Raw genomic sequence first — 20,060 nt, forward strand, 5'->3', positions numbered from 1 at the left:
TCCCCATTGCAGCCCACCGGTTTGTGACCGGGACGGAGCCCCGGCCGCTCCCCGCGCTGTGAGACGCTCCCGGGTCGGTTCCCGCAGCCCGCTCACGCCACCGCGCTCGCTTCGCCTCAGCGCAGGACGCGCGGCCGCCCGCTGACTGCTGCAGCCGGGGCGGGCTGCGGGGCTGCGGGCTGCGGGGCTGCGGGCTGCCGCCCCACCAGGTAACAGCCCAGGAGGCGGCGGCTGGGGCCCGCTCGCACCGCCCCAGGGGCACGGCCGCGGCTGGGCGCTGCCGGCCCTCGGCTGCTCCCACCCCTGCGAAAGGTGCCGGGGGAGGGGGCGCTGCCCGAGGCGGGGCCAGGCGGGGCTGGAGGGCGGGCGGGTTACGGCGCGTTTCTTGCGGGGCCGCCGCCGCTTTGTCTGCGGCGAAAGTTTGGCGGCGGGGCGGGGGCCGAGGCGCTGCCCCGGCACCTGCCGAGGGGGCGGCGGGGCCACCCCGCTTCTCCGTCCGTCCCTGCCTCCCTCTCTTCGCCCGCAGGCGCCGGAGGCGGAGGGGCAGCGCGGCGGGGCCATGGGCGCCCCGGGGACCGGCTGGGTGACGCTGTGCCTCCTCAGCGCGGCGCTGGCCGCCGCCGCCGCCGCCTCAGGTGAGTCGCCGCGCCGGACCCCGGCCCCGTCCCGTTGGTGCCCTGAGGAGAAGCTGAGCTCCCCCGCCGAGGAGAAGTCCCCCTCTCCCGGAGGATCGGGGGGGGGGGTGTCTTTCCCTCCCTTCTCCTTCTCCCCGGCCCGGGCGGGGGTCCGCCTCCCGCCCCCCGCCATTTTGGCGGCCTTTCCGCAGGCGGGGCGAGTGGGGCAGGGGCGAAGCCGTGCCCTGCGCCTCCCGCGTCTGCCCCCGTCTCTTCCCGCTCGGCGGCGGCGGTGGCGAGGTGCCCGCCAGCGGGTGAGGGCTGGCGGGCGTGAAGCGCCTGGGACGGCGGAGCGTGTCCTGCTCGGAGCACGCGGGGCGGGGAGAGGCGGGAGGCGGCCCGGGGGTACCGCTCCTGCACCTCTTCCTGCCGGCGGGAGGGCGAGGGGGCAGCCCCGGCCGGCAGTGAACGCCGTGCCGAGCTGAGGGTGGGGTCACCCGAAAAGGCTTTTGTGGCTTCTGAGTTACCCAAACCCCCCAGCGCCCGCGTGTGAGGCGGGCAGCGCCGGGTCCGTCGGCGGCGAGGGCGAAGCTTGCGCAGGGGACTGGGGAGCGGGCGGCTGGGCAGCGGCGGCCGGAGCTGCGGGCAGCGGGCGGGCGTCCGTCCGCCTGGCCTTGCTTCGGGAGGAGAGGGCCGAGCTCAGCCTGGTGTGTGGGGTGTGGTGGTGAGAGCGCTCCAGGAGTCTCAGCAGGCATCAAGCGTTGGTTTCTTCTGTCATTAAAAAAGTGCTCTGGACAGACTTGTGGAAGGTGCAAGGTTTGATCTGACGATGCTGGCAGACAGTAAAGTTGCTGGTTTTTTATGTTTGAGAGTGCAGTGTGGCTGCATGTGCGCTCTTCGGTTGTTTTCCAGATTTTCCTGTGAAGCGTGCAACTGTAGGCTGTTGGTTTCTGAGGTGCCAGACTCCACAAATACTGCTCCCACCGTAACACTGTGATTCCCACTTGATATAGATGTCTTAGTGATTAACAGTAGTTAAAAATAGCCATGTGTGTCTGAGTTGAGGAATTGCAAGATATGAATATGGGATATTAACTTGTTAGCCAGTACTCTGGGAGACCTAACTTCTACCAAAAAAACCCTTAAAAATCTCCCAAGCTGGAAGACTACCCTACCAAGCCCCTGCGTCCAAGATGCCCAACACAAAAATAACAAGTCAGAAAGTTTGGGGGTTTCTTCCCAGCATTCTTCAGTATGTGAAAGGCAATGCGATCATCATGAGGAAACCCTTTCAGGGGAGCTTTGCAAGCAGTCATTAATCACGCTGGTGACTTCAAGTTGCATGCAAAGCCAGGGCACTGTAACAAAAAGCGATGTTGCTTAACGTGCGTGTGATGTCTTGGGCTCACTCACGATTGGGAATAAAAAACAGCTAAAAGGTATTTGCAGCTAAGGATTTTCAAAGCCGTGTAAAGATGGGTCATATCTTAGTATTCCCCTTGGTAACTTGTGAGGGAGTGAAATGCGTCTTTGCTTTAATGAAGGGGAGTATCAGGCATTCTGTGTTTGCTTTCCAGTCCCGCATGGGCTGGGGTGAGCCTGTCTCCACAGGGCACAGTGGAGGGAGCAGGCTGTACTGCTAAAAGAAATTTTTTGAAGGTCTGTCTCATTCCTGCTGTTGCCTGCCTGGGCTATTTGAGGCAGCTGCTCATGCCCTGCTGCCTTGGTCCTCACTCAGTGCTCTGACCCTGTAGGCGATGAGCTCTTTGGCACATGGCTGCTCTTTCACGATGTGTTTGTAGTGCCTGGCACAAAGGGCTCTAGATGTAATTACAGTCTGTTGAAGCAAAAGTAGGAAATGCTGCTAGGGTTTTGTTGTTGTTGTTGATAGTTTCTCCTGTCTCTTTAAGGTTTTCAGATCCTCAGTGGGGTCTGTAGTTCATATTTTGGGATGTCAAACTGTTGTTACTTTGTTATATTGGTACTTTTAAGGAAGTACAGCTATTAGCGACCAAAAAAAGAAAAGGCAGCCAGCCCTTTTTTTAGGAGTGAAACAGGCAAGTTATGCTGGACTTAACTAACTGATGTTAAGTTTGGTTTTTTTTTTTCACGTCTTGCAACAGTCTATAACCTCACATTTTGCACTGAGTTTTGAGGTGCAGCTGGATGCCGAACCTTGAAATTATCTTCTCTTGCTGGAAGGAGAGAGATGTGGGGAGCAGGAAGATAATTGGGATTTGAAAATCAATACAGTAACGTGAAGTCAAGAAAAAGTATGGTCAAGTGTGGGTGGGTGTGGGTTTTTTTTTTTCTGTAAACACAAATTGCTTTGAAATTCAAGTAAGTATATGAACAGGTGGTTGCTGAGAGTCTGAGACTGTTGCATTCAGATATTGTGACACCACCATGAACACGCAGAGCTCATTTGCCAGATGTGCAGTGGTTAACCGTACGGTTCATGGTATGATGTGAGGGGGACCGTGTGGAGGTGAGAGTGAAACCCCGTGCTTCAGCAGTCCTCTGCAGTGCTCAGTCTGTGCATGTGTTGGGTAGGGCTCGATTTCTTTACTGTCAATATGAGTAGAAAGGTATCTGCTGAGTTCAAGAGCAACACGATTGGGCTCTTGTGGCTCATCTTCTTGGCAAGAGAACATAATTCCTGATGGTGCCTCTGCAGCCTCTTGTAGCTGAGCTGAAGACTATCTTGAAGGAGGAGCTTTTGATTTGAATCAGTGTAGCTCCAAGGTTTTCTGTACAAATTTGTCTAATCTGCATTTTATGGGAAACACTGCTCTTCAAGGAAATTCTTAGTTCTCTGGGTGGTCCCTTGAGGCAGCTTTTCCCGCATTCTCTTTTCTTTTCATCTTTGAGTTTCTTGGGTTGCTTTAGATTTCACATTCTTGTCACGTTTTCAGTAGACAGATATGTGTAGTTGGTGGAGAATGGCTGTTTTCCAGAAAAATCAATGAAAGAACTGTCATTCAACTTATTCATGGCTTTATTTTCTAACCTCTTACTTGATTTATTGAAGTAGAATATATAAAGTACGCTTGAATGGGTGTATGTCTCTGTCACTTGCTCGAAGAACCTTTCTCTCAGCTGGCAGTGTCAATGGGGAGGACTAGGACTAAAGCAGGAGGAGTCCCCTGAGCATGTCCTTAGGTGAAATGTGACCCATTGCCCATGGAGGAATGACTTAGGAGTGAGAATTCATGCTGGTTCTTCTTGCCGGGATTGCGTTTTTATGTATATATTCATGTGCTTATTTGTTTCTTCTGTAAATGGTAAAAGGATTTATAGGAGCATAGAGAAGAGGTTACTCTTCAGCATGCAGTTTAAATGCTGTGTAACCTTGCATTTTTAAGGGCCGTATTTTGCCCTTGAATAGCTGTGGCTTCTCTTTATTTCAGTGCAAGCTCGGGCAATTATTCAAAGTTAGAATACTGAGCTTCATCTTCTGTGTATATTGTGAGAATTCCCGCCTTATCGGGGGGGCAGCCTTTGTGACAGCGGAGGGAGAGAACATATGCCCCTTGCACAAGTGGCACCAAATGTCTGAATTTCTCACCTGTCTGAGAGCGTGAGGTGATTGTGGGAATGGGCGATGATACTAGTCCAGTTCAAAAGTGGGTGATTATTGGTGATTATAATGCTGTGATGCTTCATCGGGCCTCTGGTGAGGTACTGCAGAGGCATGTGCTAACCCATTCTTGAAGATCAGCTGCATCATTTTGGCAGGTCTCCCCTTTTGTCTTTGCCTTGTTCGTGGCACTCTTAAGTTCTCAAGTCCATCTTGGTCGGAGTCCCTGACGCTGCCGCCTGAAGCTTACCCAGAGGTTGCCCTGCGGCACCAAAACTGCGTTTGTTTTGTCGTTGGCAAGTGCATGGCCGGAGGTGACTGCTTGGTTCTGCTCGTACTGTTACATAGCAGGCTCACTGGAGGCTGTGCTGGTGTTACTTGCTTCTAATCTGTGTATTTGTTTTTTTTGTCCTGCAGGTGCCTGTGTCTATCAAGGCTTGTTGTTCGAGGTAAGTAAGCTCGAATGTGTTATGCTGGGGAAGTGTTTGAGAAGGTGCTGTTGAACTTGACCCTAGTTCCTGACTCTTGGCACCCCTGCCACTGGGGTCGCTGATCTTGCAGCAGGAAACAGAGCTGTGAGCCTTCAGCCTGCTGGGAAACAGCAGCAAAATAAATATCGCCCTCGGAGAGGTTAGAGATTGTCCCCGGGCCTTTCAACCCAACCACTGTCCTCAGCACAGCTCTGCCTGCTTCTAACTGGGGTCCTTAGTCCGGTGTATGAAAAGGTGTGAGATATTTCAAGCTTCTTGAAAGCCATATGAATTGCAAATGTGCAGCTCTAGGCAGGATAGAGGTTATGTTTTGTAAAATGTCACTGTAATGCCAGGGTATGTTCTGTGGGTTTTTTTCCCCGTGAATTAATAAGGTATTAGTGACGATAATTTAACACCTTTTCCTCTCAGCTGATTATGGTGAGTGCTGTGTACCCTGACTCTTCTCTATAAACCCGAAGTATTTTCTTTGTAGTCTCCCTCTTTGCGTGTACATAATCCATGAATAACTCTGTACAAGAATCACATTTTTTTAACAATTTATAAACAGTGTTTTGCTCTGTAACACTTGTCTGCCTTGCTTTGGTATTCTGGGCTAAAAGGAAACGGCTGAGCAACTTTACATTTCTGGAGTGCTTCTGTACCTGCCTCCAGTCCCACAGCGGACTTGCTCAGGGATTTGTTACCATGGGCTGGGAGGCAGCATGCAGCAGCTGTCAGGGAAAGCCTGGTTTTTTATTTCGCTTAGAGCTCTCCAGCAAAGCTGGATATGTGCTCTGTGTCGATGACACGTGACTGCTGGGTATCTTGGATATAACTGGTGGCAGGTGGTTCCTCTGGCCTTCCAACATGGACTCAGGGTTTTGGAAGTTTTTCTGCCCCAAGAATGAAGTGTAGAAGGAATTGCTGGAGGCGAATAGTTTCAGTGGATGGCTTGGGAGGAAGCTGAAGCAGGCTAAATGCATTTGGTCCTCTTAATAAAGTACGGTGGAGCATCAGTGTCTTAAGAGCAGTTGGAAAGTTTTGTCTAGATTCCAGCTTCGGTGAACTGTATGGCAGGTCACTTTCTGCCAAGCATTGCAGCTCGGTAAGGGCAGTATCAGAGCTGAAGGGTTAGCAAGTGGGGGGTTGCGTCTGTCGCTGATTACTACTGGTATGTCAGTCACAGTTACTCTTTGCATTTTGTGGCTTCTTAGTGTTCTGATGTTTTTTCTCTGCTCTTTCACCACTGCTGTGTGTTTGAAATACTAGTGTGGGTCTTGACAATATCTTGCCATAGCATTTGTATGTAAAGACTATGGGATATTCTAGGTCAGATGCTTCCTGTTTAAAGAACTTGCTTCCAGTATTCTTGATTCTGTTTTTATCTCTGTATTTATTAAGATTATTTATTAAGATTATTAATGAATGACTTCTGTAACTAGTAGTTTTCTTTAGGTGTAGAAGAGGATTGCTCTGTGAAACTGATGCAGGTATACAGCTGGCATTTGTAGTCAAGTAGAACTTGAAGAACTCAAGCTTGTCGTTTTTAGAACAAGGACCTGTTCTGTCTCTTGTTCATTGTCATATCTGAAGACGTGCCTGCTTTCCTGTCTGAGTGATGTTTGCTGTGGGAACAGGCCTTTGCTTGCTTTTCCATGAGTATTTTGGTTCCCATTTCATATGCGCTGATGTAACAACTTTTGATTACTCTTTGGAATCGAATATAGGTCAAAGGACAGGCTCTGTGGCTTCAGCTAGCAATCTCAGAAGAGGTACTATATCCACACTGTTTCTGACTCGGATGGGGAAAATATCCCGTGCAATGCACCAAACCTGTGGGCTAGGTACATCTTCTTGTCTAAAGCTGCTCCATGGGTTTCGATGGGTGACTGTTTTCCCTGAGAAAGCAGGGACTGCACAGGCAACCATGGAAATTACAGATGGAAAAGAACCTTTAATGGGATTTTTTTCATACTCTGGTTTGTGCCACTGCCAACAGCAGTATTGGAGTTGGCTTGGTTAAGCGTGATAGAAGTCAGACACTAGAGGTGTAGTGTATGAGTGATTCTGAGGCAGTTAGTACTTGTGTGTTGGTGGCACATAGCTGTGATAGAGCTGTAGAGCTTGTGTTACCTTTGCAGAAGGCTGCTGCCTTAGGTCAGTTTTGAAATGGAAGATGACAAGAAGAGCAATCCTGCCTCTACCATCGTTTCAGTCCCTGCAGTTTTCCCTGTCTTCAGATTTCATATTTTTTGAATACAACATTCATTCTGAAGACCCATGCGAGACAATTGCTCTGCTAGTTAAACTTAGTGCTTGTAAAGCATTGATGCAGCTATCTGGCAAATGGGAGATTGGGAGCTCTTACAGGCTGGGGGATGAAGGGATAGAGACCAGCCCTGCCGAGAAGGACTTGGGGGTACTGGTGGATGAAAAGCTGGATGTGAGCCACCAATGTGTGCTCACAGCCCAGAAAGCCAACCGTATCCCGGGCTGCATCAAGAGAAGTGTGGCCAGCAGGTTGAGGGTGGTGATTCTGCCCCTCTGCTGTGGTGAGACCCCACCTGGAGTCCTGCGTCCAGCTCTGGAGCCCCCAGCACAAGAACGACATGGAGCTGTTGGAGCAGGTCCAGAGGAGGCCACAAAGATGATCCGAGGGCTGGAGCACCTCTCCTGTGAGGACAGGCTGAGGGAGTTGAGGCCGTTCAGCCTGGAGAAGAGAAGGCTCCGGGGAGACCTTAAAGCAGCCCTCCAGTACCTGAAAGGGGCCTATAGGAAAAATGCAGAAAATCTTTTTAGCAAGGCCTGTTGCGATAGGACAAGGAGTAATGGCTTTAAACTGAGGGAGGGTAGGTTTAGCCTAGATATAAGGAAGACTTTTTTTTACCACGAGGGCGGTGAAACACTGGAACGGGTTGCCCAGAGAGGTAGTGGATGCCCCATCCCTGGAAACATTCAAGGCCAGGCTGGACGACACTCTGAGCAACCTGGTCTAGTTGCAGATATCCCTGCTCACTGAAGGGGGGTTGGGCTGGATGACCTCTAAAGGTCCCTTCCAACCCAAAGCATTCTATGATTCTATAATTGTGTTTATTGGAGCTGGGTAGGAGGATATATCTGAATCACCGGTTTGGGATTCTGGAGGTGCAAGTTGAAATGTTGTATCTCTTACACTGTCGTTGTAATGAACGCACTTTTTTTAACTTTATCCCAGATTACAAGGAAAAGAAAAAGTCTGTTCTGCCTGTAATCTGTGTCTGTGTTTAATCTCTCTGGTAAAACTGGTGGGAGCTGTGTTCACTGGCCTTCTTGTCAGGGCTGGTGAGTTTGTGTGAAGTCAGTGGTGTGCTCAGGATGGGTTGTACAAGGCAGTTCTGCTGGCACTTGCAGCTGGCCTTGCTGGGGGCTCCGTGTAGGTCATTTAATGGAAACATCCTGGCTATGTGTTGAACTGGTGGGGATGTAATCTGCTGCATGCGTCTCTCACTATCTGTCTTTCTGAAACAGATATGCTTATGCTAACATGGACAGAATAATCCATGGAACGGGACAAACAGGTTCTCCTGTGACAAGTTCAGTCCGTTTCATTTGGGTTTGTGTACCTGTTTAGTAGCAAAAATGAAGCCTTCTTTACCAGAGCCGAGAACAGCTTTGGTCTGTTTGTTCCCCAAACCATTACCCAGCCTCCAAGTGTAGCTGGTCTTGGACTTGAGCTTTTTCATGTTGCTGTTATTTTATTGACTTGTTCCTTTTAAGTCTGTAGACAAGGAGAGAGGCAAGAAGCTGGGCAGTGGAAACAAAGAGGAACAGATGGACAGCTATTGCTTCAGAAGATACTGAAGCCTCTTGTGCATGCAGCGGCTGCAAAAGAAGCTTTAATACCTTGATTATAGTACCAAGAGGAAGAAGCTAGTGGTAACATGGGAACAGCCCCAGGTTTTAGAATTGAGTGTGATGAGTAGTGGTGTTCCCAGCTAAATGAAAAGGAAAATGTGAGCACAGCTTCAAGCAGTGGCTTGACTAAATTGGACTGTTAAGATGTCATGGGGAAGAGATTTCATTTGGATATTTTTCTAGCAGTTTGCCAGCATTGTGCAAGAGCAGCACATGATTGATTTGCCATGGGTGACAGGATTAGACCTGAGTGACTTTGTCCATATCTGAGGTGCTCCCTAATCTGGTCTTGTGAGTTGGGCTGTGCTCTGGAAAGCTGGTGCGTAAGGGGAGGCCATGTCCCAGCCTGGGCACGTGCCTGCTCACAACTATTGCAGCAGAGCTGAAGGGAAGCTGAGAGGGACTGTGCAGTGCTTGTGCAGCAGTGTTGGAGCTCTGGCTTGAGCTCCCCTTGCTGGTCTTCTCTGCTGTTGGCTGCATCGTGGCTTAAACTGAGTTTTACAATTCTGGGGCCCTGACAGAAGAGAGCACGGATGGATGTGACAGCAGAATTTGGCTGGGAGATTCCTCACTAGTGGTACTGTGATGTGCCCAGAGGGGAGCAGAGAAGCAGACTGGAGGATAATTTTGTGGTTTTAGCATTTGTACATGACTTTGGAAAGCTGTGAGTGAAAGAACATGTTCAGTGAATAAATCCCAGTGACAGGACAAACCGTGCAAGTTAAGGTTGTCATCTCTATAGATTCTGTTCGGAGGAGGAATGTGCCTTCTGGGTGTGTTTGCTTATGAGCCGTTTATTCACTGAAAAAAGAAAGCTTTTCTGAATGGCAAGAAGGCATCGGGCCAAACACTGCAACCTCACCTGATGACCCTCCCCTGGAGTGGCAGCATCACCGTATGCCTGTGGCGCAAGTAGAGCTGGTGACAACCTTCAAGAGAAATCCCTAGAAACATTTTGTGTTTTAAACTATGGTTAGAAACACTGTTTCTTTTCAGTGTCTCCTGTTATTCAGTGTTTTTGTCAATGTTTCATGTGCAAGTGGTTGTAGGTGAGCTGTTACTGGGTTATTGTAGGAATGCTATTTGCTGCAAGCCTTGCTTTATGGCATTTGGCTGTCTTGCTCACTTCTGCTGCAAACCCAGACTCTGAGGTCACTTGAAAAATTCTTGGTGCGTAAATCAAACACGTTTAAGTGTAGTGAATGTGAACACTGCAGAGTTGCTTGAACTGTTAATGCCATGGAAGTTCTGCATCTTGCTTGACTGACTTAGCTGCTTGTATATCAAGGGTCAGCTTGCATTCATGTGTTTCCTATGAGGAAAAACACATCTCGGTGTTTCATTTCCAGCTGTGCTGAGGAGGTTTGTGTGACTCTCTGTCTTCACCTTTGACAGAGTTTTCAGATGCACAGAACCAGCGCAACTGCTTCCTTTACTTAGCAAAGAAGAAAATATACGTTAGTATTTTTTTCTTAGCTGGAGGGTAGTGTAGGTGGGGATGAGATGACTTTCATGCCACAATGAAAGTAAGTGTGTGGGGGAGGTATTGATCAAGTCCATGTCTGCATCCTTCTGCCAGCTGGCTTGTGCCAAGAAGAGTTTTAAGTCCTGGGAGATGGAGAGGAGAAGCATGGGGCTGTGAATTAAGGTGGGAGTTGGTTTAAATGGGAAGTGTGACTTGATAAATGATACTTCATGTCTGGTAGACACTGCAGTAAGGAAGGACAAGTCCAGCTGAGCAATCCCCAGTAAATTTTTGTTTTGTCTGTGTTAAAACATGGATGTTCTCTGCAACAGCTGCTGGTAATGCACATAAGGATGAATTTCTGGACTGGCAGATTCCTTTGGAAGTTTCATAAGACACACATAGGGCTTTTTTAATACTTTAAAGCACCAAACAAGCCAAGAAACTTTTTTTGAAAGGAAATGTTTTTAATCTTGGAGTTTGAATGAAAATTATGAATGGAATAAAAAGACCTAACTTAATCCACAGTAAATGGTACTCTACTTGTACTTCTACCAAAAATTTTGCTTCCCTTTTTCCTTTTGAAACTACATGAAAAAGGATTCCAGTTAATTGGAATACTTAACTGATTTGAACATCTTAAAAGAAGAGACTTTGGGTGTAGCAGTCACTCAAAAGAGCAACATGCCTTTTCTAGAAAAGGAGAAAAACATTGTTTTAGCTCTTCAGATAGTTCTGCTTTTCATTTTTTTTAATTCTGCTCTGCAATCAGTCATAGTAGAGGTCACAAAATAATAATTAAAAAAGAACCAGATGTTGGCAGATACCTTTTGTATAAATACAACTTCCATTAGCTCTATCAAAAATCAGATCATCAACTTAATGTATGCATTAACTGTGGGTTTTTGGTTTTTTTGTATAAACACTTGCAAGGAGCTGGACTGGTGGGGGAAAACACCAGCAAAAGATAGGGAGATAAAATGGTGGAGGCATGGAGCTGTGTTATGCTGGAGGTAGCTGCTTGCTCAACTTCAGAGATGCTTTTGCATAATTACGTTTGGCTTATTTAGCTCACTTCAGTGGCAAGTGTTACAAAATGGTAGTTTCAAATTCTGTGTCTGATGAAAAAAGTGCATGAAAATGTTAATGCTAAAAGTTTAAAGTTTGTGACAAAACAATTTGAAGTATGTGACATGACTGCATATAACACATTCTTGTTCAATAAAATATTTCTTTGAATCTTTTGATAAACTAGATAAACTCTTGCATTTACATGTGTACATTAGCATTAGCTCTGCAGAAAGGGACCTGGGAGTGCTGGTGGATGACAGGTTGACCATGATGCAAGCAGTGTGCCCTGGCTGCCAAGAAGGCCAATGGGATCCTGGGGTGCATTAAGAAGAGTGTGGCCAGCAGGTCGAGGGAGGTTCACCTTCCCCCTCTGCTCTGCCCTATTGAGGCCCCATCTGGAGTACTGTTTCCAGTTCTGGGCTCCCCACTTCAAGAAACATGAGGAGCTACTGGAGACAGTCCAGTGGAGGGCTATGAGGATGATGAGGGGATTTTTTTTAATAATGTGATTTAAATGCCACTACATAGCTTGGGGGTACATCCTCAGCTCCACCAGGGAACAAAATTATAAATCTCTGTTTATAACGTGCATATAACACTTGGTAGCTATAAATTCTAGTTTAGAGCAGCATGAACTTCCCTTCTGTATAATGTTCAAATGAACATTTTACAGAACATTATGATATTATCCAGTTTGCTGTGGAGTTTCCTCTCTGCAGTCCACACTCTTGATGTGCTCTTCTGTCATCTCCCACATCGACACGAGCAGTTGGGAGGTAATTAGTTATTTGTGTTGGAGGCTTGCAAGATCGAGGTTGCTTTTTCCTGTTATTACAGGGTAGATGTATTCGTAGACATGAGTTGGCTAATGTCCTGTGTATGATGATTTTTATGTATTGAACAGATACAATTAGATGCTATGACTCTCCCAGGCCTTCAGAGAGTAGTGGTGAAAAGACTGGGAGCATTTGGTGCGGCGGGGGCCTGATTCTGCAGTGCTGTTGTGCGGTCTTTTGAGCCTGTTTTAGAGCAAGAGCGTAACACTGAATAATGGTTTTATGTGGTGTGTAGGGCTTAATATCGAACTTATCCTTGCTTTGTGTGGCTATGAAGGGAAGTGCAAGGTGGTGGAAAATAGACCTGGCAATTTACATGAATGGTATGCAGTTAAGGTTTATTAACATAGTAATGAGATGCTTCTAATGTAGGAAATCCCTTCTGCTTGTGTGTTTCAGAAAGTTGAGATCAACTGAAGATCAGAAGTAAAGACAAAAGTGGGTTTTTTTAAATAAGGCATGTGCTGCATGTGTGTTCCTTCTTTGTGTTCCTTGAAAATAGCAGTACAATATAGAGGAGATGGGGGTAGACTCTTTATTTCACGGTACCGGGTAAAAGAAGCTTAGATGTAAGATGAAGATTATTCTTTTGATGTAGTGAATTGTCTCTTAATCAGGAAAGGTTTTTTTTTGAGGGACACATTTTAATATGTAATAATTCTTTTATATTTTAGTGGTTCTCATACAGAAGACTTCTGATGTCATTTTTTGCTCTGAGAAGATAAAGGCTTATTTTATAAAGAAACACAACACTTAGCATAGCTGAGAGTTGGTGTGTTGTAGAATTATTGTCTTTATTTTGTTTTGTAGCAACTTGAAACTCATTCTGAATACCAAATAACACATAGCGAAAACTTGAGTGCTTATTCATGTCAGTTGTATGTCTCACTACGGCATTTGACATGGTACATACAGTACATACAGTTTGCGTATCAGTGGGGGTTTTTTTGGTGCTCTTTCACTTTTACCCCTGAAAAGAAGTCTTGTGGAGCTGTAACATCTTTAAACTACTATGAGCTCTATTAAAAACTAAGTGAGGAAGTGCTGAGATGGGTGTTAAAATCTCTTAAAAACCCAGAAGGATCTGCCCTACTGTAAGCAAAGGGGAGTTACACTTTAGTTGGAAAACTATGGCCATGAGCCAGAGCACTTTGACAACTCTGTAGGCTGTTGCCTTTCAGAGGTTTTCACATTTCAGGAGTGCTGTGAGGATATTCGCACATCAGAAATGAACTGTGGCTTTGCCTGTGGAAGGGTGAATGCTGCTCTTCGTGCTCCCTACATCTGTGTTTCAATGAAGAAAGCAACTGACACAAGTTGCAGCTGAAGGGCTGTTCATAATATGAAAGACAAAGTCATACAACACAAACTTTGTTCAATAGCTGCCTGTACATTGCCCTGTAATGGATGCAGAAGGAGATAAACACAGGGATGGGGAAAGGGACAGAGGAGTGGTGGGGCTGGTCCTGTCTCTCGGGCCAGGCCCTTTTTTCCTACAGCTTGGACGAGTTGCTGGTCTTGCAGAAGCTGTGTCTTTCAAATCCCCCTGTGCTTGGAGCACGGCACGAGTTTAGGTCCCTGCAGCCCCTGTGTCTGGGAGCACCAACTGGCATCTGCAGGGCACCCTCTTGGTTTCTCCAGGCGCTGCTCTCTGAGAGTAACCATGTCCTTTTTCATGAAATGCCTAAGCAGGGGTGAGGCAGACTTTTCTACATCAAACACTGTGCCTTAACATTTAACCTGATGCAACTGAATCATGATCCTGGGGTGCATCAAGAAGAGTGTGGCTAGCAGGACAAGGGAGGTTCTCCTTCCCCTCTACACTGCCCTGGTGAGGCCTCATCTGGAGTACTGTGTCCAGTTCTGGGCTTCCCAGTTCAAGAAAGATGAAGAGCTACTTGAGAGAGTCCAGTGGAGGGCTACGAGGATGGTGAGGGGACTGGAGCATCTCCCCTACGAGGAGAGGTTGAGGGAACTGGGCTTGTTCAGCCTGAAGAAGAGAAGGCTGCGAGGGGACCTTATAAATGCCTACAAATATCTGAAGGGTGGGTGTCAGGAGGATGGGGACAAGCTCTTTTCAGTGGTGCCCAGTGACAGGACAAGGGGCAATGGGCACAAACTGAGGCACAGGAAGTTCCGTCTGAACATGAGGAGGAACTTCTTCCCTCTGAGGGTGACGGAGCACTGGAACAGGCTGCCCAGGGAGGTTGTGGAGTCTCCTTCTCTGGAGATATTCAAGACCTGCCTGGACGGGGTCCTGTGCAGCCTGCTGTAGGTGACCCTGCTTCGGCAGGGGGGTTGGACTAGATGACCCACAGAGGTCCCTTCCAACCCCTACTATTCTGTGATTCTGTCATTCTATGAAGCTGGTATCTTTGCTTACCCTGCGATGATTTATCTGCCATACTTACCTGAGACAGGTATTTTGCAGATCTCTTTGCAGAGGGCTGCAAATACACAAAATCTGTCATCCAATTCCTTCTCCTTTAACTCTTCTGTGCGTATGTATGTGTCTGTCTTTTTTTCTCATGATACGCTTGCTGGTCAGAAATTGTTCTTTTTGCCTCTGTGTAAACAGGATCTCATGTTCTAGCAGTCCAGGGCTCAGTGGTGAAGTCATGGTGTTCCTCAGCTGGCTGTGCATGTTTAAGAACAGCCTTTGGCCCTGGGTTTGAACGTGCAAGGTGCTCTCTTTAAACATTCAGGCACACGTCGTATTTGTGGCAAAAAGAGATTTTGAAACAGCCCATCTTTACTTCAAAGAGCACAAAAGAAACGTGGAAAAATTATTAAACTAAAAGAGACAATTCTGTGGGTTGTGGGGCTTTTGAGCTTGAATCAGAGACTCTGAGTTGTCCACAATGACTTTCTGCAGCCTGTGGCTTTTTTTCCTTCAAGGTGTGACTGTCTGCTGTCTGTAGTATTCTGCGTCAGGGGTTTTTTCTCTCCATCCTCTGTCCTGGCTGATGAAAGGCTGGTACTTTAATCTCCACTGTATTGTGGAAGGTGATCTGGTGTCAGCCTTATTTGGAGATCAGGGTCTTTACAAGAGCTGCCCTGTTCCACATTTTCTGTTTCAGTGATCTTCCTGGGTGGTACCTGTTCATCCGTGAACACTGACTGAAGTATATGATTAACATTTAATAACATAGTTATAGGAGATATGTGACAGAGCCTTGGCAGCAGATGTTGGATTTCTCATGGATTCATTCATCAGGACAACAATTTAACAGTTACTTATCATTTATAAATTTCACAAGTCATTGTTCCTTCCATCTTTCCAGATGCATTTGAAGAGCCTTGCTTAGGAAATAATGGCTTGGAATTTGTCATTTACTTTTCCTTTTTAACTTCTCAGCATGAAAAATTCCTTTTTGCTTTGCTAGGTCACTTCCTCATTCCTTCCCTCTCCTTGACCCTATCAAAACCGTGATCAGGTTGGGGTTGCAATGTCTAGTTAATTGGTAAAAGGAATTTTAGAAATCAGGTTTTGGCAGTGGAAAAAGCCTATAATGTATTCAAAGTGGAGACCTGTGGACAGTGGAAAGTAACATAGCTTATAGAAAGATGACAGCTTACCTGGGGACCTGCCTCAAACGTATTTTCTCACTGGGCTGAAATTGGCAACAAACCATTGTCATACTGGTGCGTGTGCCTAACCTGGGCCTTGCATTGAAAACTTTCCTGTTACTGGTTTGGGAATGCAAGTACCAGCTTTGGAGTTGGAAAGAGTGTCCTACAGCTGATGAACATGTTGGGAAAAAGTAAAATAGCTGTCTTGGTAGTGGGTTATATGATAAAAGCAGAAACGGGAAATAGTACTCATCAAATGTGTGGATTTATTCTATTCTGCTGGTGCTTATGAAAGCATAAGCCAACGCTATTGTTTGTGGAGCAGTGAAGTAGATCTGTAGTTTAGGTGAGAAGCAGTTTTGGTAGGGTAGGTTTATGTGCACATACATGTATGTGAGACTTGGCACCTTTATCTCTGAAGGGCTGGCAGTTGTGCCAGACAGGGGCAGATCGGAGTGGCACAAGCGAAAGAGGCAAGAGACTGTTGGGTTGGAAGTCACCGCCTGCTTTTCCAGAAGGCATTTCACGGTATCTTTCCATGTCAGACATGATATTAGTTTTGGAGATTCAGCACTTGCTTTTCTTTTCTTCTTTCTTGCATGAGTCGCAAATGACAACTCATTCGAAAACTGATTTTCCCTCTCTTCAGTGCGATAATTCAGAGCTGCAGAAACCACCTGGTGGAGCACAGTTCTGGAGACGTTCATCTTACTGTTTTCATGGGCTACTCAAAAATCTGTAATTTTACTTCAGGGACACGACATTCATGTTCATCAGATGACTTTTAAAGGTCTTTGAACTGATCGAGAAAGTCAAGATCGTTTTAATTATCCTCAGACAACGTTTTACAGAAGTGGTGTTTACACTCTGAATATACATGTACATCAGTAGCTTTAGGAGAGAGAAAATGAAGACAGATGGCTGGAACGAAAAAGTCAGAAGAATTTGTGGCTCCTGTTTGTGTCAGAAAAGAAATAAAAAGATTGTGTATTTGAAAGAAACTTGAAAGTGCACTTTCATGAAAGCGGCCTACAGAAGGTGATTCAAGCTCACTTCCTTGTGGGTAAAGAGGGAGAGGGAGGTAACCTCCAGCTAGAGGTGTAAGAGCAGCTCTGTTTTCAGTCTCACTTTGCTACTAGCACACACACGCACCCACACCCCCCCCCCTTGCTAGTCCCCCTGAGGCAGCAGTTTCTTTACATGTGTCTTCCTCATTGGCATGCGCGGTACAGGATTGTTGTGTTCCTGCCACTGCAGTGTACACTGCAATGACACGTAGGTACATCCAGCACCCAGCAGATGGTAGGGAGAGGTTTTCCGCTCCCTGAAGGGGGAAAGGAGTTTTGTCTGGTGCTTTCTGTGCTTTGAGAACAGATCACTTCAGCAAAAGAACTTGAGATGTTTGCTTTCTTTGTTTGCTGTGGCTCATTGGAGCAAGTGATTGCCCTAATGTGTGTGTCTGAGATGTTCTTTCAGCTTCCTAAATACACATAGATTCTCTCTATGCATCACTCTCTACACGTGTGGGCAAGTCCCATCTGAAGGCTATTGCGATTTGGGAGCTTGGGCTGTTTGCTTCTTTTGTTGGTTTTCTCCTGGGCGGGGGGGGGGGGGGGGGGGGGGGGCGGTGGTGTGTGTGTGTGGGGGTGTATGGTGCTCCCAGATACAGAATCTGGAAAAGAAACTGTAAACACCAACACAGTTTGGGGGGTTTTTTTTGCCACTTGGTATCTCCTAGCGGAGAAGCAAACTTGATTTTGTCTGTTTCATTTGATCTAATAGGTAAACCCAAAAATGATGCAAAGAGGAAAATAACACCCTTTCTGTGGGAGACAAGGCTGGCTTCTAATGCCGTAACAGTAATGTCATGTCTCCTTCTTTTGCCATCACCTTTGCTCACCTGAGCAAGCGTGTTATTTAACTTCTGTGGGCAACTGAAATTCTACTGATGCCATGGAAAGCCGGAGTTGAAGACTTAATAGTCGGAAGGCTATTAAGTAGGTATTCTTTATTATGGCGCTGGGCACATGGGGGATCTCTCCTCCAAAAGTGTGCACCAAAGAGACACAATTACTAGGTATTTGTGCGATGTTAACATACATATTAATTACATTTCCAAGAAATGTTTATCATAGTAATGGTTTTTCCGATAACTCATTAGTATGTATTAATGTCCTTCGTTTGTTGGGGGTCTTGAGATCATGTTGCAGCCTCCTTATCTCTGTAGTTTGCATACCTGTTCTCCCAAGGCCGAGCCTAAACTCGTAGTTGCCCTGATGCCATTTTCCGCGTGCTCCGAGTGGGAAGCCCATGAATTTGATGCGGGTTGCATTTGTTAGTTCCTGTACTTGGTTCAATAGATGTTGATACTTCTTTACTTTTTCTGCTGCCGCATCCGCCAATGATGTTGGTTTACTTTCATATCGCACCGTGATGTCGACCACCAATGCTTGGTCCCCTTTGACAAAGACCAAGTCCGGTTTATACAGTTCGTTGTTGTTATCCCTGAGCAACGGCTCTAAGATTGTATATTAATAAAAGAAAAAAAAAAAAAAAACGATAAGATAGTGGTAAACACCCCCACTGTACTACACCTCTGTCTCTATAGTATGTAGGGACTATACTGGGACTCGTGATTATCATGACGCGTTATATACCAAATTATGACAAAATTTACCAATTTTGACACAGGTGGACGGGCCACCTTTACTTAACTCGGAAAAGGAACATGTATAAATTATATATGTTCGATAAATACAGCCATCCCAGTTATTCACAAAGAACTTGCTTTGGATGTGCAGTGATTCTGACCATCTAAAGTGAGAACATCCCCTACATGTTACATTTGTTACATTCACAGGTATGGCTTCCCTAATGTTGCTTTCCGCAGGGTGCCTTAGAAGACAAATGGCGGATTTCTTTGCATCACAAGAGTGCATCTGCTTCCAGCAGCTCTGGATTCTGTCAGTGCTTTTGACTTCTATTGTAATACTGGTGATCAGAAGTTTATATCACAGCCGTGGAAGTTTTCTTTGCAATGACACCGGGCAGCTTGCTGAGGAATTTTGCGCTAGGATTTTTTTGGTAGTTTGAAAAAATAGTTGGCCTTGGATATGACTGCCAAGGACTAACAGAACTTTGCTGTACATTGTTAATGATCGCCAAAGAACTTTTGGACAGAATTTGTAAGATAATTAAGGAGAATGCATCCCCAACTCTTGTTGGCATTAACTGGAAATGGGGCGCTTTCCTCTAGTAATGGTATAGGAAAATCCTAGTCTTAATTGTTAGATGAAAATGTTGACTCTGCTAGTATATGTTAGCAAGAAACTTCCTCCCTCTATAGAGAAAAATAAACCTAAACCAAGCTGGTTTTGTTTATAAATGGAAAAGAAACTGTTAGTACAGATTGACTTTCTTCTGTCCTTCCCATATAAACAGCTTTGTCTCGTTGCGGTACAGTATCCATTGACGCGGGAAGTCAGAATGAATGAAACAGCCTGGTTTAGATGGATCTGCGTAACACAAAATGACATCGAATATATGAAAGAGTTTGCATGTGATCTCTTGAACTGATTCTCAGAATACCAGACAAGTCTACGAAGATCGAGCTTTGCATCTGGGTAGCTGAATAGTCATGTAGGCAGCAAAAAAGGGCCTTTAGTATTGAAAAGCAGGTCTTGACACTCTCTGGTTCAGGAGTCAAAGCAGAACTACTTGGACTGGCAAAGCCTGGAAAAGTTTGTCCTACGTCCTGTTCGTTTAGATGTGCTTTCAGGGAGACAGCTGGGAGAAACAGCAAAAGCAATGGAGAAAGGCTGCCGATGCGGGAATTTCTGGGAATTCTGTCTGCTCCTACATGGCAGAGAGGCAGCTTTGCCCGACACTAGTACCAGGCTACACTTGCACATTTGCTAGTCCAGGATGTGTTTGAGACCTTATTCTTTGTCCTCAAAACATCTTGGGCATAGAAGTTACAAGGAACTGGTAAATGTTGGCTCCATCTTGAAATAGATTGCTGGTGTTTTAATCAGTCAGAAACCTTAGGCAAAATTGGACTGCTATGTCTGGACAGTCCCATGTGGAATTTCTTATCTTCCAGGTTGGTTTCCTGTATTTCTTTTTCCTCCGTTTTTTTTAATTCCATTGAATAACATGTCTGCATCAGAAATGCCAGTATGAATCCCCCTAACTGTTATAACTGTTGCAGGGGCTTGTTAAATAAATTGATGCAAAGTTGTCCAGGATAAATCATTCTCTGAGCCTTTTCAGTAAACATTAGCTCTCCAGTTGTTGCTGTTTGCTGAATTTCACAAGAAACCCAAGATATTCATTGGTGTTTTCAGGGAGACATATAATAGATGGAGAAAATCCTAAATATGAAGCTCTTCCAGATGGGTGCATTGATTTTATATCACTGCTCAGATCTGTCGGCCTTGAACGTGACTGTAAAGAGAGGCACGTGATGCTGTGATACTCTGAAGTTTATGATGCCAGGATGTCTTTTTTTTCTGCCATGCATATTAAATAGCTTCTAGTGGGAATACATACAAC

General features: G+C 46.0%; 1 protein-coding gene across 1 annotated transcript in view; it reads left to right on the forward strand.

Moving 5' to 3' along the window:
- Window positions 1-559: 559 nt before the first annotated feature.
- Window positions 560-20,060, forward strand: part of FRAS1 (Fraser extracellular matrix complex subunit 1) — a 179,045-nt gene continuing 159,544 nt past the window's right edge. The window contains exons 1-2 of the mRNA XM_075422090.1: window positions 560-635; window positions 4,612-4,643. Of these exons, the coding sequence (XP_075278205.1) occupies window positions 560-635; window positions 4,612-4,643 (108 nt within the window). The remainder of the gene's footprint in view (window positions 636-4,611; window positions 4,644-20,060) is intronic.

This window comes from Opisthocomus hoazin, chromosome 5 (assembly GCF_030867145.1).
Source record: "Opisthocomus hoazin isolate bOpiHoa1 chromosome 5, bOpiHoa1.hap1, whole genome shotgun sequence".
NCBI classification, from domain to species: Eukaryota; Metazoa; Chordata; class Aves; order Opisthocomiformes; family Opisthocomidae; genus Opisthocomus; species Opisthocomus hoazin.